Genomic DNA, 17,970 nt, shown 5'->3' on the forward strand with positions numbered 1-17,970 from the left:
ACATCGACTATACCTCCAAAGGAACACAAAGCTAAGAGAAGAGATATAAGGATTTTACAGTTAAAAGTTTTTAACCAAATTTAACCCTCTTTCACAATAAGCGTTGAACAAATTTATGAGCGAACATAATAAAAGTAGGGCCAAACAAAACAATCTCTGTTGGAGATGTTTGAGCCCTCTGCTTGAGGACAGCCAACACCAAGAGTGAACCTGGACAGCTTTAAGGCTTATGGTCTGTAAGATTAAAACATACCAGTTCTTAGGATAAATATAATTCTGACTGATTGAAGACAAGAAATAAATTTTCTTCTGGGGTTTCTCAGAAAGAAGATTTGTTTCCCCCCCAATTGCCCCCTGGAACTTTCACTCACTTTCCTGCCCCATCCACCTGTGGTACTCTGTTGATTTCAAAACAGTGGCTTTTGATAGTATGGTCTTCAGCTGGGGGCATGCTCCCATAGTGCGTGTCAGGGTCATGGGAGCCCTGGAATCCCTGGAGGGGGTAGAGGTTGGGGTACTGGTAATGAGCATGTATTGATTGCCAGAATCCCACAATTGATTCTGATATATCCCTCCCACCCGCCCCAAGCCATGTTCCTACCTGTCTCCCTCTTGGAGAATCAGATGGTAGAATAGAATGAACACTGTCCTTAGCAATATCCTTGCAGTTGTCTGATGAGTCCTTGATTTTTTTACTGACAGTAAGCCCCAGAAGGTGGCAGGTGATTTGACAGCAGAAACTGCTATTTTAGACTAATTCTTAGTGACATGGTGGATTGGTAGGGAAAATAGAAGTGACAAGAACTGTGCTAGCTTAGAATTCACAACAGCTGTTGGTTTTAATGAGTTTGAGAATGATTTGGGCAGAATTCCAAACCCCTAAATCCTCGACCTATAACCTGTGCTGTGCTGATTCACTAGGGTGGTCTGGGGAGGGACTGCTCTTTCCAAATGCATGCTACTTCTTACTGGGGGGCTTTGGCCTCCATCCCAAACAAGGGCCATATTTGCACTCACTGAAGGCCTAGTGAGTCTTGGTCCTGTACCCTCATCTGGGTAGCAAACCAAACTTGGTGGGGGAGAGGGGAGGACCATTAGGGAAAAGGAGCTTTTCTCTAAGGTCCAGACTGGCAGGCCAAGTCACGCCTTCAGGCTTCACACCTCTGGGCCTTTTCCTGCATGTTTTCTCTTTAGGGGCCAGGCTAAATGCCCTGTTGAAGACCTCCTCTTAGAAAGGACCCCACACATACTCCTTAGTAGCACAAACCTTGCCCGAACTCCTCCCATTTGACAGCAGTCCTGCCGTATGGGTATTTTTCTGCTAACCATAGTGCCTGGCAGACAAAGCAGATGAGGCCCAGAAGGATCATGTAACCTCCCCCAGGTTGCCTAGCTTGCCTGGGGAAGACCCAGATGCTGTCACTGGGTGTGTCCAGTTCTCAACCCTGAATGTGTCCACTGTATTCTGCTCACCTGTCCCCCCAGTCATTTCTGTTTTCCATGAAATTTTGCCAACCATTCAAACTGTGCCAAGGTGTGGGAGGAAGAAGAAACTTACACTGAAAGTTGCTTGGAAGAGCAAGTGTCCTATCACCATTGTAAAGCATCTTTACAACAGGTAAAGACAACTGCTAGGTAATCTTTGAAGCAGGCAGTTATTTAAAATACAACTAACTTCAGTCTACAGCTTGCATGCCTTCCGTCTAGAATCAAGGGACAGCACCTAGGATGAAACATACTGTAAAACTGATGACCCACCCATGTGAGGCCTCAAATAACACCATTTTCTGGCTTCTGAAGATGAGATGGTAGCCACAAAGACCAGAGCTTTTCAGTCCTCCATGTCATCCTATTTATCACTGAGCTTCAGTGTGGAAAGTAATCAAGGGAACTTATCATAGGGGAAAGTGAAATTTCCAGCTGATTGATAGCAACTCAGTCTGGAAAAACAGGAAGGCATTTAAAATGAAGTTGGTAATGAAAGAGCTCTAACTCTGATAGATTCGTAAGCATCCTGTGCTGACTTATTTTGACTTACAAAATTTGTGAAAAGACATGGATAGAAAGTGGGTGACTGATACTCACTGAGACTCTGCCTCATCCCGGGCATTGAGCTGGGTGCAGTGGCCTCATTCTGCTCCCACATCTGCATTTCTGTCTGGAGGGAGAAATAGACGTAATTCAAGGAAGTAAGGCATTAATATAACTACAAAATGTACCAGGTGTCATGAAGGAGACACATGGGATGATAGCTATAGAAAGTGAGGGCGCAAAGAACATTCCGGACAGTGGGACAGGTGGATGCAAAGACCCTAAAGCCAAAAAGAGTTTGTCATGTCTCTAGGTCTTCCAGGGCATCATAGCTGTGATCAGGAGTTGGGAATACATTCTAAGAGCAATGGGAAGACAGTGGAGGGTCCTAAGCTAGGGGGGATGTGATTCCAAGGTGTTTCACAAGTGTAAGTAAGTATGCGTATCCCCATTTGTATAAAAGTTGGTTTCCCTTTTACATAAGTAGACCTTCTCATCTATTCTGCTGAATTTAACAACTTTACATACATGAGTTTGTGTTTTGTTCATGGTGTTGAATCCATGAGCCTTCTTGGAAGAAGGGCATACTTGTAAAGAAATAACTGTCACCACTTGATCTCCAGGTCTGAGAGGGAAGGGAAGCAGGGAGAGACCTCCCAGCCATACAGATCTGTAGGCCCTGTGGTGGCCAGCGGTCTGAATCTTGGTGACAAATATGTTTCAAGAGTCCTCATGCCAGCAGAAAATGATTTTTATGGTGTTACAAGTCAACACATGTTTGAGTACTAGCTTCATGTCAAGCATTGCACTGGATTCTATGGATTTAAAAATGAATGACATGGGGGTCCTATCTGTCTGTCCATTCCATCCCTTTTCCTTTAGGTGTGGTCATTCAAAGGCTCCATGATGTAATGTGCAAATTCAAGGTCTGTTGTGGTTCCTATTCTGTCTCATGTCTTCTGGTGTGTCCTTCTTGTTCCTACATATTGAGGACTCATGCCTGATGTGAAGTCTGGATCTGGTCATGGATGGCTAATATCTGGGAATCACCAAATCATTGAATAATGGACTCATTTAAGAACAAATGAACTTCTCTCTGAATTTGGCCAGCACCTAAGAGTCTATTTTGATTGTCCACAGAATGCAATTTGTTTTTGAGGAATTTAGAGAGCAGACTATAAGAAGTCTGTAAAGCAGAGGTTCTTAACCTGGGATCCAGAGATTCCTAGGGAATCTGGATCTTTGGTGAGGAGGTGCCCCAAATCTCATATATCTTATCTGAAATTGTGAATGTACAGCCTTGGGCATTTTGGTTTTTTTGTAGGGGAAAGTCCATAGCCTTTGGCAATGTCTCAATTGATCTTATAACTCTGAAATGGTTAATAGAAGTTGTCATTGCTATACCTCTAGTAGTAGGAACTGTCAATCCCATTATCCTTGGTAATGACAAATATCAGTGATGGCTCCTCAAAACCCTCGCCTACAAAGAATCACTTATTCACTCACAACCATCAATTTCTCTTGAACCAGACCTCTGAGGAGGGTGGAGGGGGTGTCTATGAATAGGAGAGTCAGCTTTCCTCAGCTCACTTTGTTTAGTGTTACTGCAGCAAATTGTCTGAAACACGCTTGGATGCAACTCTCTGACGAATTCACTGCTTCTGAGCTGTCCTTGCATCCCTTACCTCACTCGCCGTTGATCACAGGGAGCGGGACGGATGACGCACGTGTTGCCCACACGTGAGGAAAGTACAGTCTAAGGGTTGAACTAACTTGCTCAAGGTCACCTAGCCAGTAAGTGTGCAGTTGGGCACACCTGGAGCCCAGGTCTCTTGGTTTCCAGCTGTTTTGAGAGTTCTCAGTATTTATTTGAATTGGATATGGTTAGGTACACAGACAGGGAAATGCCTTGTGTGAAGGAAGAAGTTTGTTATACTTGTCTTCCAGCAGCAAAAAGAATGCCATACCACATGGAGCTTCACCAAGGGGAAACCCCGAGGCGGCGAGTCAGGGAGGGGGGCTAGAGAACTGAAGCCTTCTTGGGGTTTCCATGTAAGAAAGAGAGGCAAAGCAGGATATGCGGGCTTGGGATTGGATAACTTCAATGGACTTTGGGGGCATAAGGACTGTCCCTAGTTGTCTGGTAGCAGCCATGGAGTGGTTAGGGCAGATGGAGAATGGTCCAGAGTATGAACACCTGATAAAAAGAGGAGGTCAGGATTGGTTTATTTGCATTCAGAGATGCACCTACAGACAAGTCAGTTGCTACCTCAGGGAATTAGCTGACCTGGGGAGGGTAATTTCTCCAAAGCAGCAGGGCCCCGGAGCACCAAAAGTACAGAACATAAAAAGACCGTTTATGCAATGGCTTTGCCTCCTTAATGAAGGCCATGGGGTTGGATAGCCTAATGAATTGTGTCTCCCACCTTTGAGGGTGTTTGTAGCTTGACTTCTTACTGTTCTATGAAGCAGTGTGTCACACCCATGTCCGCTGTGTAACTCAGCTCCCAGCCCCTGGGCAACTCAGAGACACCTTCTCCACCTTGACAAAACACATGCCCATAAAACTGGACGTGCATCCTCCTGCCCAGAAAATAGCAAATGGTACTTTTTCTGAATTGGGATATTTTCAGTACCACATATGAGAGGCACTGTGCTCGAGAGGAAAGAGATTATATAGACTCTTACGGCATCCTCAAATGACAGTCCATTTATCATAATGATCTATGATATTCATTTGTTGAAATTTTATTACTTTTGTAATTTAATCCAATTTGTCCCCTTGTATTGCTGCTCATGACAGTGTTACCTTGTATGCCTCTCTCCTCCTTTGGATAAGGATGTTTCTTCTTTTATTATGAGCATGATGGCTTCTAGATTATACCGACCTACTCAGTATAGCTTTCCATTGGCATCAGCCTTCTCCACGGCTGTCTCTACTCTTGCATTGCTTTCGTGATTTATGAAGCGCTTGAGGAATAATCAAGTTCCAGCCCTCATCTTCTGCTGAGAGTTTAAAGATTTCATTCAGAGGTGCTTCTCTGCACCAGAATTCATAGAAATGAGCAAGTAAGAGAAGTTGATTAGGAATATCTTTTGTGAAGACACAGATTAAGAACATAGTAATAGTAAGTTGACTTTAAGAAAAAAAGACATCAGGAGACTTCTTTTAAAGCTGAAGTCCTACACCATTTTTGAGAAATCCAGAAGGTATTTTAGGGAATATTTGAGTTGGGCAGTGAGTCTGAAGGGGTATGAGCAGGTGCAGAGACATAAGGGTAAGTGCACACGTTTATTTGCAGAGGCCACCAGTTAGTTGAATTAAAATTGCAAACCCATGGATCAGGGCCCCCAGAGGTACTCAATGATTCTTTTAGCAAATGCCATTTATACATATAATCCATATAGACTGCATGTTTTATAAGTTAGAAGTACTAGATTTGTAGTTAAATGTTATTTTAAAATAAAAGATAGTTTTTAAAAAAAAATAAATGTAAAGACGATGTATTTGGAGGTTACTAAGTGTGCTGTCCTCAGCTCTTTCCTCTGTATGTGGGAGTAAGAATAGAGTTACTGTAATTCTGAGGAGCAGAGCTTTGGATGTGAAGACTCAGCTCTGGCTACAGACATGTGAGCACAAATCTGCCCTTTCTTGGGGAAAAAAGGAACTGCAGAAGGCTGATCCTGTTTGTCCAGTCTGGTTGGTGTCTGATGTTCCTGCCTTGCTGGATTGGCACAAACTTAAAAAGAAAATGTCCTCTTGATCCATCTCCTCTATTTTTTTTAAAACCACATACAGGATTATAAACTAGAAGTTTAGCCTCAATCCTTAGCAATGTATAGAAAGAAATACCTTTGTTGGATGGCTCCAATGTTTTATGAATTCCTGTTTCTACTTCCCTTTGTTCAAGGCTTGTCTTCTCTGTTATTTAAGAACATTGGCAATAAATAAATAATAAATAAATAATAAATAAACAAATAAATAAATAAAAATATTGGCATTGGTCTACCTATGGGTCAGACTCACCACAAGTGCTTTTTAAAAATGTGGATCTGTGGCTTACTTAATTTAAATCTCTGGAGGATGAGTGTTGGGGTAACATGTGAGCCAAGGCCCCTAGTGATCCTGATGCTGAAGTCTGAGAACTCCCCTCACCCTGGCCAGAGCCACTGTCATCTCTCATCTGGATCACTTCGATGGCCTCCTACTTTTGTGTCTCTGCTTCTGCCCTGTCTCCCTGTGGCTGTGGTTCTCAAACTTGGTTGCCCGTTGGAGCCAAGGGAGATTAAAAGACTGTCTGCTCCAGCGCATCTTATTTAACTTGCTTGGATGGGACCTGGGTCTTCAGAATTGTAAGAACATCACAGGGAAAATCAGATGAGCAGCTAAGTTGAGCATGACGGCCTATGGCATATTCTCTATTCTGCACACTGTAAACACATTTACCCTTTTTACAAGATTATGTATAGCTTGTGTCAGGCTTCAACTCAGTCCCTTCGGTGGTTCTGTTCTCTAACAGTGGTTGCAAGGGCCCTACTGTCTGTCCACGTTCATTCTCTACAACCTCTGCTAATTGGCTACACTCCATTTCCACTGGTGCCTTCACTATCCCTTGAGCATGCCTTCTGTTCCCTTCACCGGGAGCATTCTTCCTCAATAGCCATGTGTCTGGTTTCACCTCTCTCACCCGTGTTGTCCAGAACCCTGATGACATGTCACATTATCAGGGTGGACTTCCCTTCCTCTCTTGCAGCTTTCTTCACTTTTCATTGTTCCAATATGCTTTATTTTCTTCATAAGTATTTAATCCAACAAATCAATGTTAGATAGGAATTTGCCATTAATTATCTGTTTCACTCCCATGAATATGTAAACTCCCTAAAGACAGAGTTTGTTTTAGCAGTTTATCCATTTTATCCCCAATCCCAAGAATGGTCCCTGGTATATAGTGCTCAGAAGGTGCTCAGAAGTTACTTGTGATAGACAGATGATGGCCTGCTACTCTTGGACTGTTGCGAAAGCATGGTCATTGGTGGTATCCCTGTCAGTACCAGACTTGTCGGGGGCTTGATGGCAGCCTGTTTTCTGGCTGTAAAATGTGTCCATGGTACATCTACTGGCAGCCATTCTTCCTCCTCTATTTTGATGCCTATAGAAAGAAGAGATTTGGCTCATTATTATTATCAACTCAAACTACCAGTATTCACCCACATTGAGAGGAATAGTGCCTCTCAGATTTTCTGGTGGGAATTGCATCTCCCTGAGTAAGAGTATAATTTGTTTTTTGGAAAAACTGGATTGAAATTTTTGTTTGTTTCACTTGGGAAATTTTATACTAAGCAGATTAAATTAAGTGACTTTGAACTTTGAAATGTCCACATTCTAAATGTTATTAAGCTTAATTAGGTTTATAGAATACGTAAAGACCATAGGAACTTAAATGGGAGATCAGAATGAACTAATAGGTCGATGCAGACGTTTCACCCCCTCCTTAGTGCCGCATTAATGAAAGCGGTGCCTTCATGCCTGCAAATGGTGAACACAAAGGCCTGGCTTTCTGGGGAGCCTCTGTGTGGCCTGATCCTGCTGTGGTCTGTGCGGTGACTCTGTCCCTTGATATTCTGTGTATGAACCTGGCTTTCAGGATCACCTCTGATCTGAACAGTAGTTGTGCTCAAGGCAGACTTCTGAACATTTCTTTAGTGGTGCTTCTTGGGGAAGAAATCTCTAATTGTTGGAAATGATACCTATCAGATTACAGAATCTGCTCATGATAGAAATGAGGAGCAATTTGATTAAATTACTCCTTGAGGTTTTGTACTCAGTTAGTTGAGTGCTGGAGTATGGCAGCCCCCCCCCCCCCACCCCGGAAGATTCAGGGCTGGGTCTTAATGGCCACATTCCATCTTTTGCATTGAATTTTCACTGCTACGTCAATTCTTCCGAAGTCCTTATAGAATGGTTCAAGAAGCTGCCGTGTGATTACTTTCTTCTCGTTTAGAATGATCTCCAGTTATTAAAGCAATCCCTGTTCATTTGTAAAAACAGATGATAGAGACATTTGTGAACTAAAAAGTGTAAGTCCCCTTTAGGAGAAATAGGATTCTGTGCTATACAGAATATACAGGGTATACAGTAGTCTACAGCATGGTTCTGCCCCCTCACCAGTCTCTGCCGGCTGTCTTTCTACAGGAGTACGTAGCTACACGGTATTCTGCTCTGTGAATGGACGGTAATTTTTTTTAGCCATTCAGCTATCAAGAGACACTTAAGCTGTAACAGTTATTGACTATTACAAACAATGAAGGTGAACATTCTTGTAGCTTTACTATTTTTGTGTGTTTGTGAAAACATATAAAATGAAATTACAGGGCTTTAAGAAGATATGCAACTCTACAGTTTTCCATGTACCTATCACATCCTGTCATCTTTGATACCTGCTCCGCTTCTGTGGGCATTTTGTTTGTTATCTTGGCTATAAAATAAATGCATAGAGATAGAATTACTGGGCCTGAAAAAATTACAAATATAAAATGCTATGAATATTGTTAAATTGCTCTCCCAAATGTTTATTTTGGAGTAAAAATCCCTTCTCTTTTGTTGCTAGTTGAAAAGCATCATTGTGAGAAACCTAGGGCATGGACCTAGTATCGTTTGATGATGTTTATTTTATAGGCAGAGATGTGACAAGTTCTTTCCATGCCATTTCTACTCAGATAAGGAGGCCCGTCCCCTGGGAGCCAAGAGTGCCACATAAATGGAAATATTAAACATTATTTGATCCTCTTTCATAAGCCATAAAATAAAATACAAACCAACAAAATAAATATGATGCCTCTATGTCCTTTAGCATGCACCTGACCCAGGGCTGGGGCCAGAGCAGGAGCCATGGCGGCGGTGCGGAGGCTGCGGTGCCGGTTTCCATGATTGTGGTTACTGTTAGCACAGTTCTTCTTGAGCAGTCAGGTCTGGTCTGGAGTTTGGCACGATCCTGCTGGTTTTCCAAATGGGTTGCCATCTTTTTAAGTGAGGGATTATAGAAGTCTTGCCAGTGGTTCCAACCTTGTGCTGGAGCTTTAACTATGCTGCTGAGAGAGAACTCAGTTTATCCTGAGTTCCTTCATCTGTATGGCAGAGGGATTTGGTGCATGCAAACATATGGGCCACTGTGTGCCACATCTTCTCCTATTTGCCTGCAAAGATGGACTCCTAGCTTCATTTACTAAGAGCTATCTTTTACATTTTCTGCTTCGTTAAGAGTCAGTTGAGGGGGTGGGGTGCCCGTGCCTGGCTCAGTCAGTTAAGCATCCGACTTTAGCTCAGGTCATGATCTCACAGTTCTTGAGTTCCAGCCCCGCTTTGGGCTCTGTAGCTCAGAGCCTGGAGCCTGCTTCAGATTCTGTGTCTCCCTGTCTCTCTGCCCCTTCCCTGCTCACACCCTGTCTCTTTCTCAAAAATAAATAAACATTAAAGAAAAAAAAGAGCCAGTGGGGATGCAAGTTTTTATCACTCGAGGGTTTTCCCTTAGAATAGCTTAAATTAGAAATGAAAGGTGACGATTTATGGGAAAAAAAAAAAAAAAAAGCATGGGTTTGGGTCTCAAAAGACGGTATTCCAGTGCTGGCTGTATTCCTCTGGGTGCTGGCTCTGGGCCTTGGGCTTGGGGTTTTCTGAATGGACAGACCCAGCACCTTCTGGGTGCTGAGAGGGGGCCCAGTGTTATCCTGGGGTCTCGGAAGACCTTTCTCATTGCTTCTGGACTAGATGAGATTTTTTAAGTTTATCTATTTATTTTCGAGGTGGGGGAGGCACAAGCAGGGGAGAGACAGAAAGAGAGAGAGAGAGAGAGAGAGAGAGAGAGAGAGAGAGAGTCTCAAGCAGGCTTCAAATGGTCAGTGCAGAGCCTGACATGGGACTCAAACTCACAAACTGTGAGATCATGACGTGAGCCGAAATCAAGAGTTGGGCGCTTAACTGACTGAGCCACCCAGGCGCCCCAGGACTAGATGAAATTCAGCAAATCGTTTTAATTAACTGGACCTCCGGTTCCCCCTACATGAGACATCCTCAGCTAAATGCCGACAGTGGCCAGACAGGGAAAGTGAACAGGGGAGTGACTTTGTGGAGGGCTTGGTCAGTGACAACCACTTTTTGCCATATGGGGCTGACTCTTCTCTTGTTTTCTCCCAGAGAAGCCAGAATCTCCCAATTTAAATAATAATAATAATAATATAATAATAAATGACATATCCTTTTTCTCTCCACTGGGAATAGTATGGGAAAGAGTGAGAGGAATGAAGAGAGGCAAAGCCTCTCGGGGAAACCCCCTTAGAGGAGCAGTGACGGATGAAATGGCAGCACTAGAGCACACAAGTGAGGACAAGCTGAGGCTACATAATGATAATTATGGTTAAACATTTCTTTAGGGGCACCTGGGTGGTTCAACTCAGGTCATGATCTCGTGGTTTGTGAGTTTGAGCCCCGCATCAGGCTCTGTGCTGTCAGCACGGAGCCTGCTTGGGATTTTCTCTCTCCCTCTCTCTCTCTGCCCCTCCTCTCTCCTCTCTTTCAAAACAAATACATAAATAACTTTTAAAAAACCCCACACATCTCTTTACACTGCCTTTCAAGTTATAATGCCCAGAGAAGAGGATACTTATAATTAAAACAAAATCTTGAGCGCCTGACTGGCTCCGACAGTAGAGTACATGATGCTTGATCTTGGGGTTGTGAGTTCAAACCTCATATTGGGCATGGAGCCTACTTAAAAAAATAATAGATAAATAAAATGAAGCAAAACCTGCATTTTTTCACTCGGCTGGGAGCATTCATGTATTTTTATCCATTCATGTGTTGAGCTTTAACACCGTGAGCGCTGTGCTCCGTCAGGACATAGCCAGGGGAAGGACGCACATCTCCTTCTCCCTGCCTTAGAGACACAGGCTAGCAGGAATCGATCTCACAGACGGAGCCACACAAGATGCTAGTTAACTACAACTATAGTAAAGGCACTGAAGGAGCGGTAGGCGTGCCCGAGCCAGTCTCGGTGGGATGAGGGGATACCAGTAGGAAAGCCTTTGGTACCACATATCCAGCATCTTCATCCGATAGCATGCCTTCATTAACTCAGCCGCAGAGAGGTGGCCGTAGCACCGTGCTTGGCTGCCCAGAAGAGTTTTGTTTGGACTGTGTGCCATTGAGCCATGTACCATTTTAAATTTGAATTCAAGGGCTCTATCCCTTTTAGTTCCTCATCTTTCTCCCATTTTACCTCAAGTACTACTTTGGGGGATGGATTGTACTCTATTTCAGAGAATTCTGGCTTCATGAGAGAGAGTTGAGAAAGCAATAGAAAATGAGAGAGCCAGAGTTTCACTTGTGTTTTCTGCTCTTTGGGAACCAAATGCTTAAGAAGGCTAGAAAGAGTCCCCATTGGTCTCCTGGCTACAGGCTGTGCCTCTGGTCCCAGTTAATGACCTCCTAAAATCATGCCAGACACCACAGATGGTCAGAATCTCTGCAGGCTCTCCTCACCATTTTGGGGGAAATGTTGAGGGTCTTTGGTAGCGTTTGTGTTCCCAAGAAGAGCATACTCTGCATTTCCTGTGTGGATGGGGAAAATGGTTGCGGATTTGGTTCAGACCTGGACGATCCTTGTCCATTTGTGGGCAGCAATTCCGGGCCTGTGACGCTGCCATTTCCCATTTCAAGTTGCTCTCCTCTGTCTTGCGTTGCCCACCGAAAAACAACCACCACCAGTGCCATATGGCTTAAAAGATCAAAGGCCCCAGTTTTGAATATATTTCTAGCTGACTGTACCTCAAATGTCTTAAATGTGTGCCTGCAGATGGGAAGCCCGGGGCATTAAAGACGTAGAGCACATGTGTGTGTGCCACGCATGTGGTCCGGGCCGCACAGTGGAAGGTGAGCCCCGCTGATGCCTGTGTTCCTCTTCCTCTCAGGTCCGCATCTTCACCTACCTCATTGGACGGGAGGCTGCTTTTGCAGACAATCTCAAGTGGATGGCTTGTGCCAACAAAGGTAGGTTTCCCCCCATGTGCTTGGCTCTGAGTAACTTCCCCTCGGATGTGCCAAAATAGGGATAGTCCTGAGAGAGTGGAACGTTCTAGGAGAAGGCTGTGAGTTCTAAGATAACATGTGGGTGTTTCTAGATGAGTTTTGATAACTTGTAATAGCTTCTCCTGAAATATGTTTACAAATTTTGAGGACATCGTCAGGTGGAGTGGTTAGCCCTCTGTCTGCACTCTGTTGCTTAGTGGCTGAGTGACCTTGGGATGATTATGATGGCGTAGCAGTTTACTGAGCGCCGATGCCCATGTGCTCACTCCACCTTCCCAGTCCCCTTGCAGTTGGCCAGGGCCTCAAGACAAGTTCCATCGGCTGTGAGCAAAACCAACCCACGTCATTTCTAGGCGAAAGCACTTCAGAGCTAGTATGACAGTGTCAGTACTCTGTTCTCCTGACTCGTGACTCTGAAACTCCATGCTCCAGAGGGAATAGTCATGAAATGACTTCATCAGCCTGGTTCCCTGAGTGACCACGTGGGACAGAGGCCTTTCTGCTCCCCCTGCCCCAGGACATGTGCCGGCGCATGCTGCTGGTATAATCAATAACCCTCTGTGTTAAGCTACTGAGACGTCCAGTTTGATACGTTCCCATAGTATAACAGCCTGCTTAACTAATCAAATTAGTTTTTAACATGCTTCCGTGTTATAATTTTCAAAATCAGGTTGTGGATAATAGTTCTTCCTTTGATTCCTATTAAATGTAAGGCTTAACGAAACAGTATATATTAGGTGCCTGGTTCAATGCTGAGACATGGTAAATGCTCAGTAATTGTTGCCTTTTCCATATGCTGAGGTTTATTATTTAATCATCTCCTGTTGTGTGTCAGAAACAATGCTCTGGGGAAGACAGAAGGAGGTGACAGGGCCCGCTAGTCTATAAAGGGCTTCTTTTCATGCTACATACAACCAAAAAGGCAAAACAGAGGAGACAAATAGCTGGCCAAGTCCAGACTGCTGGAGTCTTAACGCAGATTCCTTGAGTTCAGATCTAGCCTCCACCATCCACCACCACAGACAAGTCACCAGACCCATCTGGGTAATGATGACACGTGCAGACAGTGTTGTGAGCCTTAAATGGGGCTCTGCAGGTAAAACTGGTAGTTCAGTGCCTCGCACACAAATGCCCTGTGTGATTTCCTGGTGCCATTTTGATCTGTAGGCATGTCTTCTGTCCCTTGGAGGCCACATGCTCTATGAGAGCAGCCTTTCCCTCTGATCTCATCATGAGCAGTCGGGGAGAGCCCAACCTTCTGTCTTACTCAGAGTGAACGCTCCTGTAATGTTTGAAAAATGAGTAAATTGGCTAGACACACTATTTACAAAGGAAGACACATCCCATCACATGGCAAACTGGTCTTGATAGATTTAGGTGGTCTTTTTTAAGATTGTCTCCTAAGCCATCCTTTATTAAAAAAAAAAAAAAGTTCCAATGTCTGTGTCTTAGTGGAGGAAAGAGGACTCCGTGAAGAGTTTGCACATCCCAGCTCTTAAGACAAAGTTATTTTAGTTGCAAGCAACCAAAGTTCCTCTCTGAGATGAAAAAGAGGAGTGTTTTGGAGAGGAGAAGGAGTGACTCAGAGCCCAAAGCAGGAAGAGAAGCTCATGTCTCATGAGGGACGAGGAGCTGGATTCAGCTCTTTTTGTCCTTGGCTTTTTCCTGCACTCCATGACATTCTTTCTTTCTGTAGACACCCCCCTTACCCCCGCTGTGGTGTGTGCATATCTAGAAATGACCACCCCATGCCACGTACGCTTCTCTGTCCACACAACACATTGTGGGCAAGACATTATACTAGAAAGAAGAGTTTATATCTTTTCCACTTGAGACTGGTCAGCATTCTAAATTCTGATTTCAAGTCCTTTCATTTTCCCGGAAAAGATTACGACCCCTCACTTGGGCCAGGTCTCCCCAAGCTGGATTGGGCATGGGCAGAGGTAACCCCATAGAGAAAAGTATTTGTGTTCTGTGGGGGCTTAGTACTGTGAGCGGGTGGGTGTAAGATGTGAGTGGTGAAAAGGTGCTTGGACAAGGAAAGAAACATTGCTCACCTTTCCCTTTGCTTGACATTGTCTTAAATTCTCTGCTTCTACATGGAACAATTTTTTAAGCCAGTGTCAATTCCCTCATCTTAAAAGGAGAGGAAAGCATAGAAGGCTTTAACATTTCCTTGAGGCACTACCAGAAAACATTTTACAGTTAGTTTAGGTTAGTGGCTGACTGGCCTCACTAACAGGTATCAGCAATTCTGATTGTCTTAAAATAATGCATCTGGCTTCACTCGGGGGCAAAGTCCAGGAGAGACACGGGTAGTGAAGATATGGAGGTTCTGTGGATCCCAGATTTCCTCTGAGTGAAGAGGACGTTCTTGAAATGAGTTTTAGAACTTTGTTGACATTTGAAAACCTTGAACGAGCTGCACTTTCCCCATTTTTTCCTTTATTTTGTGGTCTTGAAAAGAAAGAGTTCCTTTCCATTTTCAAATTTTTTAAAGAGTTTGCTATTATTCCTGCCACATTGGATTGCCGTTCTTCCCATCAGCTAGGATGCATTTAGTCATGGGTTCTTGTTTGTATCCCTGTCTGTGTCCAGCTGATGAAAATTACTCAAATTGAAGGCTTGTCTTAATCAACTAATATTACACCATAATTCAGTTTTAGCCATTGTTTATAAGAATCCTTGAGGCATCCTTTTGAAGACAATTTAGTCAACTCAGAGTATTCCAGGGCCTGGCTATAGAATATAGGCCTTTGGATTTATAAGCTCTGAGCACAGCAACTTGGAAAACCCAAGGAGGTAATAGTAGCTGCCTGGCTGGCCGGGCCAGTGGATTCCACAGTGACTCTCTCTCTCTTCCTGAACAGATCCAGTCATTTCCTTCCGTGCCAAAGCGAGTCTCTCTCAAAACGTCTGCCTTCCTCACTCTGCTTCTTTTCTAAAGGGCCTCGGGAATAAAATGTCATTGTTTGCCACTCTTCAAAGTAACAGTTGCCATCAAAATGTTAGCTTCCAGTCATCTGTGCCCATATAAACATTGGCTTCACGTTGCGTCAGTTATGGGGTTTCAGACCACGTAATATCGGTGAGCAAGTATTCGGCTATGGTCATTAATTAAATCATTGTTTATAGTCTCAGATTGTTCTAGTATGGAGGCAGCATAACATTTTTCATCTCAAGTGACATGAGGTCCAGAGAGCACCCCCCCCTTACATAGTTTCTGCCTGAGTCAGCCAAGTTCTTCAGTGAAATGAAGCATTAGCATTTGGGGACCAAAACAGGCTCAGGGGGAGCCCAGGGAAGCCCAAGGAGAAGCCTGCTGGCTGACGGGCCCATGTGACTCAGGAGTCCTAGGGCCAGCACCTCTTCCCAAGGTCAATGTCAGAGACCCACTATCTGCACCAATGGAGTCTGGTAGCCATGGAGACGGTTCTCAGCCCGTGCACCTCAGATACCTTCCCTTGGAAATGGATTCCTGGGGACTTTCATGCCCCTTGCCCAATCTACTAGCAAAATCCAGAGAGGCCTGCAGCTCATTGGTTTGTTTCATTTTATGCATAACTAGGTCCTATCTTGAGGGAACCAGCACTAATGAGGCAAAGCGGCAAACCATTTTCAATGCATGAAAACAATCATTGCCATCATAGAGTGGCTTGTGGAACTCAAAGCTCTGTATTCACACTATTGGGTAAACAAGTGAGCTGGGAAAACTGGAAAGAGGGGCCGACTAGCCCAGATACTCCATAAAGCCGTGACGACCTTCTCTAACGTGCAGTGTGCCAAGATTTTAAATAAGCACTGCCTGATTCTCCTTCAGAAATCACGGCGAAGGGAGTGTTCTCCAGCTGTGCAAATAAAGAAGGAGCTCTGTGTTTGGGTTCTCAACCAATCAGTCATCATTAGGTTGCCTGGAAACGCCCCGTGAGTCTCTCTTGGTTGTCCCTCTGCTCAGCTTGTCCCTTTTTGATGGGTTAATGGTCATTTTCTCTGGATCTGAGAGAGAACTGATGGCTGAGCCCTCCTCAGGAGCTCAGACCCACAGTCTTTTTTCATCCCGAAATCGTTAATTTCACTATACCTTTCTGAGTGTCTTGTCCCCCTAAAAGATAGCGAAATTTATGCAGTCAGAATGGTTGTAGGTGGGATTGAGGGGAAAGTGAAAATTGCAACTTTTTGCCATTTGGAAACAGGTGGGAGAAGGCAAAGATGTCATTCAGATACATTTATGTAATTTTTTTTTCAAAAATGTCTTTTATTTATTTCTGAGAGACCGAGAGAGACAGCATGAGCAGGGGAGGGTCAGAGAGAGAGGGAGACACAGAATCTGAAGCAGGCTCCAGGCTCCAAGCTGTCAGCACAGAGCCTGAGGCGGGGCTCGAACCCACAAACTGCGAGATCATGACCTGAACTGAAGCCGGACGCTCAACTGACTGAGCCACCCAGGCCCCCCTGTAATTCTTTTTTTTTTTTTTTTAATTTTGTACCTTTTGGCCATATCTCCCAATCCCCCCCCACCCCCTTCCAGCCCCTGGTAACCACCATTCTACTCTCTGTTTCTACAAGTTTAGCTTTTTTAGATTTCACATCAATTTTACATATAAGCGGTGTCATATAGTATTCGTCCTTCTTTGTCTAACTTACATAGCACGGTGCCCTCAAGCGTCATCCATGTTGTCTCAGGGAAAGGATTTCCTTCTTTTTCGTGGATGAATAATACTCCATTGTGCACATTATAAACAGGAAGATCGGAGGGGAGAGGGTAATGGTGATGGAGATGAAGATGGGACTCCTCTTGTTACATCACAGCCAAACACACCATGCTGCTTACCCAGTGCCGGGTAGAATGCAGAGCACTTTCGTGTGTTATCTCTGACCTCTTAAAGCTTCGGGAGGTGTGTGGGTAGCCAGCAGGTTTGGAGAGACGGGCACCTTCCTCTGGGTTCGCACCCGGCAAGTGGCAGGGCCAGGATTCAGGCCCAGCTGATCCCAAAGCCTGAGCTTAACTCTTCACCAGGCTGTAGGGTTGTCTCGCTTTGTGGGGAAGCCAGTCCCATTTCATAGAAGACTCTTGCTTGTTTCCCATCATATGAGAGAATTTAGAAATGGAAATTTAGAGTTTAAGGAAAGACTTTAATGTCTAGTCTTTGCGATAGCTCATAAAGGCTGGACCAGGATTTATACTCAGCCCGTGTGTCCCAGAAGCGGTCCTGCCTCAGCCTGTGTAGGCGTGTGGTCCAGTTTCTGTCATTTACAAACGGGGACGTTAAGTCTCTGAGAGGAGATGAGGTGGGAAGAGTTGGCTCAGCAGGAGAGCCACAGACAAGCCAGCATTGCTAGCTCCACTGCGTGATCCTTCAGATTAGTTTTTTCTAACATGTGATTTGAAATTAAAAATGTAATATTATTCACAAAAGAAAAGGTTTACTCCTAACTCTGAGGTTTCGGGCTGATTCTGACAGCTTCACACTTGGAATGATGCCCACCAGGGCCACTGGGTTCCCTGCCCCGGGAGACATTCTTTCCCAGCAGGTTCTTTCCAGCTCCTTGAGCATGCACCCCTCAGTGCACATGGCTCAGCAGACCTCTTGCCTGGTCTTTGTGAAAGTCCAAAGAATCGTGGAGACAGACAGCCGTTTGTAAACTACATTTTTCTACAGAAATGAGTGCTTTTTTAGTAGTGCGTGCTGTTGACAGGGAGGAGGAAGACAGAACACTGGGAGGGGCTTCCGAGAACGCTGCTGTTCCCTTAGAGGATGCACACGAGGTCACACCAGCGACCTCACTGCCCACCTTACTGCTCGGGCACAACGGCCATCTGAGTACGGGCTTTCTAGCTTTCAGCTGGTGATATTCAG

At 44.5% G+C, this 17,970-nt stretch overlaps 1 protein-coding gene across 1 annotated transcript in view; it reads left to right on the forward strand.

Annotated features, from left to right (window-relative positions):
- The window catches only part of CACNA2D3 (calcium voltage-gated channel auxiliary subunit alpha2delta 3), an 833,443-nt gene that overhangs the window by 533,608 nt on the left and 281,865 nt on the right, over positions 1–17,970 (forward strand). Inside the window, exon 14 of the mRNA XM_029917881.1 lies at positions 11,995–12,073. Within this exon, the coding sequence (XP_029773741.1) occupies positions 11,995–12,073 (79 nt within the window). The remainder of the gene's footprint in view (positions 1–11,994; positions 12,074–17,970) is intronic.

This window comes from Suricata suricatta, chromosome 12, assembly GCF_006229205.1.
Source record: "Suricata suricatta isolate VVHF042 chromosome 12, meerkat_22Aug2017_6uvM2_HiC, whole genome shotgun sequence".
NCBI lineage: Eukaryota > Metazoa > Chordata > Mammalia > Carnivora > Herpestidae > Suricata > Suricata suricatta.